The following is a 12,698-nucleotide window of genomic DNA, read 5'->3' as shown; positions in this document are numbered from 1 at the left end:
GTTTTCGTTCGAGCGTACAAGAATTGTTCTCGTCCTATCCGGAACATTAAAGAGAAATTTACGAACACGATACGTGCACAGGGACAGTTTTTAATAAATTAAAAAGTATTTATTTAAGATCATATGGTCATTGTACAGATATTGTTAACTGTATTAATCAAAGAGACCGAAGCCCATATCGTCATCTTCCGATTCGGATTCCTCCTTCGCTGGCTTCTTTTCTTCTGTTGATACAAATTGTTAGAGACACAATCAGCAATTTATTTCAGTAATCTTTAAATTAAGGTTGATATTAATACTGTATGATTTACCTTTCTTTTCTTCGGCTGGCGCCGCAGTACTTCCAGCTGGTGCTGCGTCTGTGCTAGCAGCTACAGCACCGCCAACTGGCATGGATGATAATTTTTCATGCCCTGTGAAAATAACATCTTTTTTTATAATATTCGGTACAACGCTATTGAAATGTGTATTTCTAGTGCTTGATACACGTGTAATTGCGATACCAAAATTTGTAAATAACTCATACCTTGAGCAATAAGTTCGTCAACAGACTTCCCACTCATTGCTGAGATGACTTTCTTAAGTTTCTCACCATCGGCTTCGATACCAACAGACGACAAAATTTTTTCGATATCATTTTGACTAGGAGAAGCTTTGCCTCCTAGGGCAGCTAGAAGATAAGCGGCCACGTAACGCATTCTGAAACATAGAAAGTATTCTTTGATTTCTGTCTTATACTTGTAAACCACTGTTTATACTGAATAATTGTATTCAGTATAGAAAGTTACCATCACAGTTGTCAGTCGAAAGATGGTGATTTAATAATTCATCATGCGTAAGTGATAGTATTGTACGAAATAATATTCAGTGGTATAGTGCTATACAAACTTGTCGAATGCTCAAGTTTAATGCGGAATAGAAGTTATATTTCCATACAATGAATGTTTTTAATTAAATTGCGCTAATCGTTTAGATTAAGTGATATTTAAAAATTAAATATGAAAAATAAAAATATCGCTTTTCTCGATGCGAAGGAAATATTACAATACACGTGATCGATGTTAAAACATGTATCGTATCGTATCGTATCGTATCGTATCGTAAATAATCTAATACTATAAAATATTATTTTATAAATATACTGCAGTATTTAGCACATTAATGTATAATATATTTAAAATGCACAATATTATTTATTATTAATTACCTTCAAATATGTATAATTACCTTTAAGTCTTACGACACGAAACGTGGTACACGCTCAAGACTAAAAGTACGTACGTTTCAAAGCGTTGGTAAAAGGTGAAGAACGCAGAGAATTAAATGAACGAGAGAAGAAACATTTAATCACGACCTACCGAAGCGCTATCTGATGTACATTTTGAAGTGACTCTAGTAGGGTTTTATCTAGTGACATCATTTTTCATTGGCCAACTGGATTTGAACAAACATCATACATGCTCCGTCAAAATTCAAGAAACTGCTGTAACACATAATACTAGATTATATTTATAATGACACGAGGGAACTTACATAATTAGAAACAATTAATACGTAGTAACATGTAAAAAATGCTTCATTAAATAATGATATAATTATTGTTCATTTTACACTACACAAGAATCAAATGTTAATCTATATTTCTATTCTGCAAAATTATCCTTACTAATTTCTTTATAGTAGTGTGACAGTAATACATTTCAAACCATGAATTGGTAAGTAGAAAACTAGTCTATCGACACTTATCATCATATGAGTTTCTGTGTAAAATGTATTATTCTGAAAAATTAATTTCAACGTTTTCTCGCACGTTAATCTCTTTTCATACTAAAGCAGGTCATGTAGAGACCTATGATAAATGTCGATAAAGTAGTGTTCTATTTACCATCATATATAGCTCCTCATGTTTCACTGAACATGCGTTAGTGTGACATGCCATGCCACAATCGATGAGATTCGGTATACATCATTCGTAGTATTACTTATAAGTACATATAATAAACTAATTAACCCTACCCCTGTGTGTTTTAAACTTTGATATGGCAAACTTCATTCTTGTCCAAAGTTTTGATTTTGATGTAATTTTAAAGCTCAAACCTTATCTGTAAATGCAAATATGCAAATATAAATTCACCTCCAAATCCTGGAAGAACCTGAAATCAAACAAAAGTAAGCTTTCTAAATTACTAATTAATTAGCTTCGATACTTTTTTTCATGAAGATTTTTATCTCTAACTCGTGACTTTTAAATTATGTAATGCTAGAAAGAGGTAAATATACGGAAGAGAAAGCTAAACAATGTTGTGTTTGTTTTCATACTACGACCTTGAAATGTATAACACTGTATACTGCAATTGATAGCATACATTGTTACACGTGCTATGAGATCATTGACCTCAAAAATACTTTCCACTTTCTACTCAACACGTTTATACTGATTTGACCTCCTTCGATCTTTTTATTCCATCCTTTTCTTATACTTAAATACACGCAGACACACATGCATGCATTGACTATAGATGGTTTATGCCATAAAAAGATCTTGGAACGTAGCATTAAACAAATACATATTTTACATACGTACTAGACATAACAATAATTACGAACATTCGTGTGATTTTAGTGTACAACAAACGCAATGGATATGATTTTATTTTATAATAGAAAATGAATTTAGAACAAGCTTTTAACAGAACTAAATTATGTATTCTCTTTGCCATTTTGATTTCAGCACGATTGCGAGTCATTTCTAAGGTCGACGCTGACATAGCTTAAAACAAGTCGCGTTAAGATTGGTCAAGGTACGGCATCACTCTAGAGTTGATTGCCACCTCGACCCTCACTCCACTACTTTCCCCTCCGCGTTAACAAGATTTCCTACATGTATAGTTGGTCCATGCCCCTACCATCAACCCATTCGACCTCTTCTACGTTGGACATTTCAGAACCCTTCGTAATCTCGTCACGACCTCGGCATTGCATATGTTTTGAACCACATGAGCAGCTCGTTTTGATACAGAAGCATCCGTAAAGTTGTATATTGTATATTTGAATGTAATTTTAGTAGCTTTATATTGGATGATCTCTTCCTGTGTTTATACTGTAATAATCAATATTTTTGTATGATTATTTTATGGTTTGTGTTCCAAGGAATAAGGATATCAAACGAAAATATGTGCTATATTTAAAAGTACCAAAGAACATGTTATGTAGATGCATAAAACCAATGGCATTTAAACGGCAATCTTATCTCTACTCACGTATTATAATATTAGTGGATTTTATCCTTCGAATGCACTTTAAAGATATCGTTGATTATGATGTGTTATATAATATTTGTACATATTTATTATTATCCTTGTAATAGAGATGTAAGTATTCATTATTGCATATACTTATACGGTATTAACGATGCATAGTTAATTTAATACCAATGATAATAAAACTCGAAGGATTTTCGTTTCAAAATATTCCAAGAGTTGCAACAATTAAATGATTTGGGAATGATGGTAAGACCAATAAAAATGAAGGCAAAAACAAGTTGTTCTACCTAGTTGGTTACAAACGCTATTAAAAATTAAAATGAACTTTTAACTATACAATTCGACATATAATGATTTAAAACTTGCTTAAATATTTCTTAGGTTTTAGTTTAATTTATAAATCATTTATCAGTTTATAAAATTACCAAAGACATAAATTGAAATATTTAAGAACATTTCTTGGAGATTTAATAAACATTGTTATGTAGATATGCGACAGCCAGTATCATTGCCACCGTCACGGTATCACCTATACATGTACGACCAATACAATCTGAAAGGTACCAACCCATGCAAAGCGAAGAGTAGCAACGTAGCCGTCGTTCTTGCCGCCGCACGCGGCGTCCAATGCCCTGTTCGGAGGTAGTCGTCGTGGTTTCTTCCTGGCACACGTGCACCGCGCGCACTAGGTCATTGCTCTCCTCTATTCGAAAGTAATATCGTTACGACGTATGTCACTTGTCCCAGGCATGATCGCTACGAAATCAAACAAAATTTGGCAGTTTATAATAAATAGTACGCTAATAAAATATCTAAGAAACAGCCCTCATTTTTTAATGACTTATGTAGATATGTACATATATATATATTATTTTATTTAGTATATGCATCTTCCTTCTTGCAATTGATCATTGTCGTACGAAATTGAACATTACAATTTTTGTTAGGTTAGGTTAGGTCGCATAAGACTGGGCATACCTGTAATAATTAATTAAGAGAACAGAGGAGGCAAATTGGAGACGATAGATAAATACAATTGTATACAATAAGGAAAAAATAAAAGTAATGTTATACCGAAAAGTATAATCGAAGTAATGATGGAAGCTAGAGGAAAGAAAGAGAAAGTACATACGACGAACACCGATTTACTAACGTCGTACAATATCGACCGGATTTAACCCCTCATAGATACCGATGCCGGTCCCTTTTTTTTGTCACTGATGTGGATACTCCTTTTCGATATATTTAAATCTATATCTTTCCTTTCGTCGGTGGATAATTACTGTAAGAACAAACAAATAATCATATATATTTGCTATACAAATTCACTAGCTGTACATTTTTATTTAAATTTGGAATTATTTATTTCGATGCCTCTAAAAGCCTTCGATAAGTAACGAAAATCTAAGGGTTAAGTTTAATTTGACGTAAGGAGTGAAAGAAAGTAATGAAAAAGAAATCCGTAGCTGAATATATATTTTGATTATTCGACCACTGATAATGAATCTGTGATTAACCAAGTTTATCGTAACGTGTCGCAGCGTCACGTATTATATACGCGCGTGTAAAATGTGAACACGTCCCTACGGAGCGAGGATATCCACATCTCTCTGTCTATCGGTGGTCTTCGTCATGCTTATACCGCAGGGTCGATTGAAACCACGACGACTGCCTCCACGTGCTGCGAAAAGCACTTAGTCGCCCTAAATTGTAGGTCGCCGCCGTTGTCGCGATGGTGGGAGCGTACGGAGTGGTGGGACAGGGTCGAGCGCAGCACTTCGGCCATGATCGATGATTTCCGTCGCTATTCGGCACTGTCAGGCGGTAAACATTGCACAGTACGATTGGCCGTGTCCTGAGGCGGGTCCTTTGGTTTTGGAGTTTGACTTTTTCGTCGGCATTCAGTTGTGAGAAGTGACAAACGAACGCAACATGCGTTGAAAGAAGCCCGTGCACACATTTTTGTTCGTTGGTTTCATTCTTTAAGTTATTTTGTTGATTCGTTTATTTCTTGGGAGGAGATGATGAGCCGAAACGTAGGATTTTTTGGCTGTGAAAGGATGTAATAGAAATCTTACAGGTGAGCGATTTTGACATTTCTACGTCATGTACACTCGAAACCCAAATTAGTTTACGATCGAAATAGAAATATTATATTTGAAACATCGATATTGAAAATGGCATGTAGACTGATCGATGCTTCTTTTTGTTCTTCGATAAATTCGGTGTCGGTACGTTTCCCCAAATTCCAAAAGAATAACGAAACTAGAAGAGATATCTGAATAGAATGACATTAAAGTGTTTGGTGTACTTCGACTTTAACATGGTCGCCATTAAACAGCCACGTTGAAAGCAACACTTAGCGAGCTAAATTACGTTTTCCTTTAGGCTTTCAAAACCGTACTTCGAGAAAGGAAAATCACATACGCACCGTAGTCGATAATTAAGTTTTCCCTTAGTTAAAAGGGGTAATAGTGTTCCCTTTGACCACGAACTTCGGTCGCGCTGACAGCGTTGTTTTGCGTGATCGATCACTTTTTCCCTTTGCTGAAAGTATCGTGACATTAAAGAGAAAAATACACAAAGACGATATATGCGATATATAATATTCATAATGGAAAAAAAGAGGCAAACATCGCAATGGATTTGCTTAGAAGCGGTGATATCTAACCGCGGTTCGTGATGTAATGCAACGTCCTTACTGCGCGGCGGGTTGCACGAGGTCGGTGATCGCTATAAAAAAATGCGGCAAGTACACGTGGAGGCAGCGGCCAGCGGTTTCTACCGCGACGCGACGCGGTATTGCACCACCGCCGACCACGACGGCTGCCTCACGGAAAGACACGCGCGTGCAGGTTTAACCCAGCCTTAACCTATTCTGAACCGACAACCTTATGCCAATGTGTGAACAATGGCAGGTTTCTTCAACAAGCTTCTTATCGAATTGACAATGGTTAAGGAATATTAAGGAATTCTCATTTTGCCTAATTATTCAAATTTTCATGAAAAAACGTATTCGATTCGTTCTACTCAGGAAATTAAATACATATGTATTTGCTTATAGGATACTGTTCGAATCGGTGTCTAATGCTCGTAGGATTGTACATTATAGATGTCCAAATTTTTCATTTACATAAAAATATAATTAACAGGTAATTAAAATAATTTCTTAAAATCTCTCATTTTCCTCTAAGCAGAACAAATGAAAAAATTTCGTGCGTGGTAGGTTTGCTCGGGTTATAGGTTTGTAATATACAGTTTATCAAAAGCTGGGTGAGATCGGGGACATGTGAAGTTGTAGGATGTATGTGTGTGTGTGTGCATGCGCGCGCGTGTACGCACGGGGCGCCGTACGATTCGTGGGCGTTTTTTTGGACTCGAAAATGGAAGGGTTGAGGGGAAAAGGGAGACGGGCTGTATTGCTCCAACGTTTCAGAATGGCGCGTAATCAAGGCATTTACACACAGTTACGTTCCTTACACACGTAGGATAACGTTCCTAATGTTTTCCCACTATTTTATATGTGTATTTTATATGCCTTACGAAAATAGCTTTTCAAAGTATGTACAAATAAATGCTTTCTTATTGCTATTGCTCTACGGGTAAATTAACATGTTTAGGTTTTACCAAAAGCATACCTTATATACTCTTTATACTTGGTGAAAATCTTTTTCTTTAACGTATTGTTAATAATAATTTATTAGGAATGATACTATCATGTACTAAATTATATGAGTATTCCAAAGTATTTTTGTGTGGTTATACTATTAATGTTTGACTGGTTTTTAAAGAGTTTGCTTTGTATAAATGTGTTCACATAGGAATTTAAATGTCGGATAAATCTAGTTATCGCGTTTAGATTTAAATATAATTTTTATATTTGAGAAACATTGGCGTTTACGATCATTTTGCTCGCTTGATTCCAGATTGATACCTACAGCGGAAAATGGTCAGTTACTATCAAATGGAGCAACTATCAAATAGCACAACCATGTCGAGCAGTAACGAGGTATCGACCGGGGAAACATTGAATTCGGTAAAAAGCCTTGTGTGTAGTCCAGATTTAACTGTGTTCACAACACCAACGTGTAATGCCGAGACTCTGTCGGCAAATGCCGAGGAGAAAACGTACCAATGTTTACTGTGCCAAAAAGCCTTTGATCAGAAAAGTTTGTATCAGAGCCATCTACGCTCACACGGCAAGGAAGGTGAAGATCCTTACCGATGCAACATTTGCGGGAAAACATTCGCGGTACCCGCGCGACTAACTAGACATTACCGTACGCACACTGGCGAAAAACCGTATCAATGCGAGTACTGCAGTAAATCGTTTTCCGTAAAAGAGAATTTAAGCGTGCACCGTCGTATACATACAAAGGAACGGCCTTATAAGTGTGACGTATGCGAACGAGCGTTTGAACACAGTGGCAAACTGCATCGGCATATGCGAATTCACACCGGGGAACGACCGCATAAGTGTACTATCTGTTCGAAAACATTCATTCAGAGCGGACAGTTGGTAATTCACATGCGTACGCATACCGGGGAAAAACCGTACGTCTGTAAAGCCTGCGGCAAAGGATTCACTTGCTCAAAGCAACTAAAGGTACATACACGCACGCACACCGGGGAGAAACCGTACACTTGCGACATTTGTGGCAAATCATTTGGCTACAATCATGTATTGAAATTACATCAGGTTTGTTCATTTTCTTTTAGAAAATATACGCTATTCAACATAAACATTATTGCCAATTATCTATAGAATACAATTTGAAAGGAGTTAACTTCATTTTTTGTGCTTTCAATGTAAATTATAGATTTTTTAATTGTCAAATTTAACATGGTGACAATAACGTGGTGAACGTTTTAGGTTGCTCATTACGGTGAAAAGGTGTATAAGTGTACACTGTGTCATGAGACTTTTGGTTCAAAGAAAACAATGGAACTCCACATTAAAACTCATTCAGATTCATCTGTCAATGGTTCTCCTAGGGATTCACCAATTGAACCAGAGATTGAAATTTCACAGGCAAACAGTATAGGCACTGCCAGTGATAAGGAAAACCATAAGACTGAAGAGCCAGGTGATGATACTACTAGTTACAACAGCACTCCACAGGATTTTCCATATTACATGTATACTAGAGAGCAGTATTCGCAACCACTTCTGGTACCTAGTGAAGAGAGATCCTTCCAAACAATACCTGTGGCACCTGTTGAACCACCCCACATGATATTTTTATGCCCAGAAGCTTCTCCAACGTACAATAGTTTTGGAATTCAAAATAATGACTTTGTCAGTGAATGTTCATCGCTTCTCAATTTACCAGGAAATGATGCTCGTAGAAAAGTTGAAGCTGCTCTTGAAGCAGTAGAAGAAGAAAGGCAGAGGGAGTACGGAATCAGGGTTGAAAGAGAACCAATTCTGACTCCGCCAAGTAGTAATCCTGTGAGCCCTGTACCTTCGCCGGATCCTCTCGATTTGGCGATTCCGGTACGAGAAACGTTAATTCTTCCCCCAAGAAAACGATGCAAAATGATCTTGGAGTCCATGGAAATTGAGCGGAATGGCCTCATTGCCTCGCAAAGACAAAGCTCTGTTATTCAGTTTGCAAAAGCATCATAGTGGAGAAGTTGAAAGAAACTGATGATGTACCAGTGATACTTTGATATATCATTAAATACAATCTGAGTGGTGGATTAACTAGGTAAATATTCAGAGTAGTGATGGGCTTGAGCAATTTAATAAATCGATATTAGAAGTTATTCAAAATTTTTGAATGCTTTAAATATTTTAATAAAAATTGAATCATGAACTATAAGAGTTAAAATAGAAAAGAATCTTAACGTAGTGCTGAATATTTCAATATAATTGCAGAGGAAATCAGTGACGCAATATTTTTAAATTGTACAATAATCAAATGAGATTGGACAAATTTAAAAGAAAAACGAATATTAAGTGCCCATTACTAACTGATTAAAGAGTTTTGTGATGTTGGGATAATGGAATTGTATTACCACAGATTTTTACAGTGGAATCTTACGATCTGAGTTAATTTGGTTTTACATTGAATATTTTCTACTGTTTTTATATTTCCTTTAAATTTCCAAACATTTTTAGAAATAAAATACAAAGAATAACAAACTAATAAAAATGATGTATCTGATAGAGTTACACTTAATTTGTGCATAATGTAAGAGACACGAGACCATTTAGTTACTAACTAAACTGACAATAACTTCTTTTGCATTTTACACTTTGGAAGGTTAAAGCATGCTGGAAATTTTAGTAGGAAATATTCTTTGCAAACCTTGAATGAACCAATAGAACAATGTCCAGTAATTTTACTATTTGAAAGAATAATTCAGAACACTTTTCAGTCCAAGTAGAATACGATGATAGAGTGGCCTCATTAATTCATGAATTCGATTGGTTCCGAAAACTGTTAGACGTGCCTCAGGGTAAACGTTGTAACACACTTAGAGCTCGCTAGCAGATTGTTCGTCATTTACGAATTACCAAAGATTATAAAGGAAATATCAATTTGCATCGCTATAAATCCATTATTTAAAAGGTATTTAACAAATTAGTAGTAAAAAATTACTTTCAGTTTTTATTTATGTACAAGTTGAAATAATAGGACCAAGCACTAAGTAATTTTTAAAATGAAATTATTTTACTACACGAAAAGATCCTGCAGACTCTTATCGAGAAGAGACATTGCTCTGTTTCCTTTACCTTTAACTGGTGAGCTCTATGTAATTTTTGGTATTTCGCGTTATGTGTATGTTAGATATGTGTGCGCGTATGCATGTATGTATATGTATATATTAATAAATTGCGACGGATTAGTGTAAAGGTAATGAAAATCGTGGGTCACTGTGGCGCAACTAGCATCATCACCATAAAAGGCCTTGGAGCGAACGTGATCGAGCCAATCTTTCAATTCGGGTTAAGACTTTACTACTTTGAGAAACCATTATAGGTATACACACACACATAAATCATCCATTAATTAAATTTGAATGAACTTTTTTCATCCTTTGTACTGGATAATCGAGAACAGAAGATGGTGTTTTGAAATACTTTTGAAATATTGTAAAGAGCAATCGAACGCGTCGATTATTTCCGAAGCCTACGCCACTGTTACCAAAAAATGAATCGCTTTTTCCCATTAATGATCTTCTCGTTCTTCTCATCTAAAATAATGTTACGTATATTTTGTACACTGTAATGCTTTCCGTGCCCGATGTTTAAGCGAAAATCAACGATTCCAATTTCTTGCCAAACTGACAAGACTGAAATTCAGTCTAAAGAACAAATTTCCCTTATTTTTTACATATATCACAAACTTCCAATAACGTATTAATGCAATACGATAAAAGTGATATTAAAATATATAATTGCTCAATGACGTCGTCGTTAGTCTTATTATATTATTTGTGTCTGAACAAAATATTTAAGTAATTCTTTGTAACGGTTTATCATTACTATAAAGTGACCGAGAAATATTAATGACGGGTATGTTCATTCAATTGTATTTCCATAAATAATTATTTCTGGTTCCTCAGACAAAGATGGCGCTAGTTTGTTGTCACATGTCTGTAGTAATTCAATAACTCTTATGTTAATTCCGTTAGATCTATTTTTTCTTTACTTTTTAACAATCGTATGCAATTTATTAATTATCTTAAATGTCGGATTCGGTCGATCTGTTTTCGTGTTAATAGTTTGCTTTAGAAGTCTCGCGCGACGTAATTCAAATTTGTTTACGTTAATGATCTTTTTAGTGCACCGATTTTTCAATACTAATTGCGTTAAGACCCATTCCAATTCAGCAATCGTATAGAAAATTAAGTTCATTTTAAAACGAAAGTTGTTTGTGTAAAAGGTTTTAACGTTTGTTATAAGACAGGTCTAGCAAATGGTTGAATTGTCCATTTCATTAAACATTTCAGATTCAGAAACATAATTGAAGAAGCACACTAACTTCAAGTACAAAAGCGTTAAGTCGAATCCATGATTCGATAACCGTAAAGAAAAGAAAAACATTTAATATTATATATATTTAATTGCCGATGAGTAGTATTGACCACCTTAAGAGGCTTGGTTTTAGTGGAACAGACTTTACTGGAATATAAACAATTACAATTTCTACCACATAATAGGGAATGTAATATTAAACGTTAATAAGAACTCCATTATGCCAGAGTATTGAGGGGAGCTATGCTCACTGCCAGTACAAGTATGTATCTATATGCATACATGTGAGTTTTATGTTAAATATTAAATTATACCGTCACGATATATAATTAGAAGTCATCTGTATATTCGGGATCACTCCAGTATAACATACAGAATGTTTTGTACATTGAAAAATAATTTAGTGGAAGATTTCGCAAAGTACATCAAATAATAAGCAGTTGTTAGTTACATACAAATAATGTTAAACAAGTTTACCATAAATGTGAACAATGTTTAAATTTTAATGCTTTGTTTTGTAATTATATTTGGTGGCTTACTTTCTTTATTGTAGCAATAAAAAAAAATTAGATGCTAATGTAACACTCGGAGACTTGAGTTTCAAGAAACTGCTGTACTTGACATTTCATTTTTAAAGATTCATTTCACCAGCACTTTATTTCATTTCATGGATATTTATTTAACAATTTTCTCTCATATTTATCAAGCAGTACTGAATTTTAAAGTGTGCTAGATGTACTTTTCGTGTGTATCTACCACTAATTTTCTGTCTGTGGTTTGTAGAACAATTTGCGTATAGTCTGAGCTATGTTCATATTAATAAGTAATGTAATATTTATATGGAAGCTAATGTATATTATGTTCTTTTCTTCTTTTTATAAGTGTAATTCGAACACGTGGCCTATATCTATTTCTTAAACGTATGAAACGTTCGAGATAATTTTTGTTGTTATGTACGAATTATATTTTCGTTAATCATGTGAATCACGTATGAATCACGTATGAAATTATGTGCAATCGTATGTTTAAGTTCTTTGGAACGCTTTGTTTTTCTTTCTTGTTTTATTAATTTCTCGCGCGACGAAAGTTACTTTTAATTGAAGAAATACTCGCGTGTGCTGTTATAAATTTTAATGACCGTTATATCGTAGAATTTAAAGTGCTTAAAATTAGCTTAGAATTTAAATTTCTTCTCTTTAAACCATCGAATGTAGGCCACGTGGTAGTACGTAAAAAAAGAAAACGAATGCAAATTGTTAAGTATTACGATAATGACGAAAAATAGATTTAAATGTTTAGTGACAGCTCTAATATAATATTATAATTATTTGTTATTACTTATTATTTTTAAGATATACAAAAATACATGCCGGATGGGACGTATTTTGTTCCATTATTTTGGGCATGTGGAACTGATTACATATAAAGAAAGATAAATAATTGTTTTG

The 12,698-nt window shown here is 34.6% G+C and overlaps 2 protein-coding genes and 1 long non-coding RNA gene across 4 annotated transcripts; 1 reads left to right on the top strand and 2 right to left on the bottom strand.

The window, feature by feature from the left end:
- Positions 1-87: 87 nt before the first annotated feature.
- On the bottom strand, positions 88-1,379 carry Rplp2 (ribosomal protein LP2). Its single transcript, XM_076893374.1, has 4 exons — positions 1,228-1,379; positions 527-699; positions 312-413; positions 88-224 (listed from the first exon to the last, which is right to left on the bottom strand). Exons 2-4 carry the CDS (start codon positions 696-698, stop codon positions 154-156), a joined length of 345 nt encoding a protein of 114 aa, XP_076749489.1. The 5' UTR covers position 699; positions 1,228-1,379; the 3' UTR covers positions 88-153.
- A 2,451-nt stretch (positions 1,380-3,830) lies between these two features.
- On the bottom strand, positions 3,831-4,466 carry LOC143423017 (uncharacterized). Its single transcript, XR_013101784.1, has 2 exons — positions 4,417-4,466; positions 3,831-4,019 (listed from the first exon to the last, which is right to left on the bottom strand). It is a non-coding gene; the product is annotated as an uncharacterized LOC143423017 (long non-coding RNA).
- A 626-nt stretch (positions 4,467-5,092) lies between these two features.
- On the top strand, positions 5,093-11,108 carry Kr-h1 (kruppel homolog 1). Of its 2 annotated transcripts, XR_013101779.1 has the most exons (4): positions 5,093-5,343; positions 7,190-7,962; positions 8,137-8,974; positions 9,648-11,108. XR_013101779.1 is itself a non-coding variant. In XM_076894014.1 (3 exons), the coding sequence occupies exons 2-3, from the start codon at positions 7,210-7,212 to the stop codon at positions 8,890-8,892; spliced, it is 1,509 nt and encodes a 502-aa protein (XP_076750129.1). In that variant the 5' UTR covers positions 5,093-5,343; positions 7,190-7,209; the 3' UTR covers positions 8,893-11,108. The 2 variants fall into 2 exon arrangements, 1 of the variants encoding a protein (XP_076750129.1); XM_076894014.1 differs by having other exon boundaries at positions 8,137-11,108.
- Positions 11,109-12,698: the final 1,590 nt, after the last annotated feature.

Source organism: Xylocopa sonorina, chromosome 4 (genome assembly GCF_050948175.1).
Source record: "Xylocopa sonorina isolate GNS202 chromosome 4, iyXylSono1_principal, whole genome shotgun sequence".
Classification (NCBI taxonomy): Eukaryota; Metazoa; Arthropoda; class Insecta; order Hymenoptera; family Apidae; genus Xylocopa; species Xylocopa sonorina.
Note: the sequence above shows the minus strand (reverse complement) of the source record. Positions and strands in the feature narration are given on the sequence as shown.

Excerpts from the sequence above, each read along its gene's own strand:
- Rplp2 (XM_076893374.1), bottom strand. The coding sequence starts at position 698 with ATGCGTTACGTGGCCGCTTATCTTCTAGCTGCCCTAGGAGGCAAAGCT. Across the intron at positions 414-526 it reads TGACGAACTTATTGCTCAAG|GGCATGAAAAATTATCATCC; the intron begins GTATGAGTTATT and ends TTATTTTCACAG. Across the intron at positions 225-311 it reads GCCAGCCGAAGAAAAGAAAG|AAGAAAAGAAGCCAGCGAAG; the intron begins GTAAATCATACA and ends TTGTATCAACAG.
- Kr-h1 (XM_076894014.1), top strand. The coding sequence starts at position 7,210 with ATGGTCAGTTACTATCAAATGGAGCAACTATCAAATAGCACAACCATG. Across the intron at positions 7,963-8,136 it reads ATGTATTGAAATTACATCAG|GTTGCTCATTACGGTGAAAA; the intron begins GTTTGTTCATTT and ends TGAACGTTTTAG.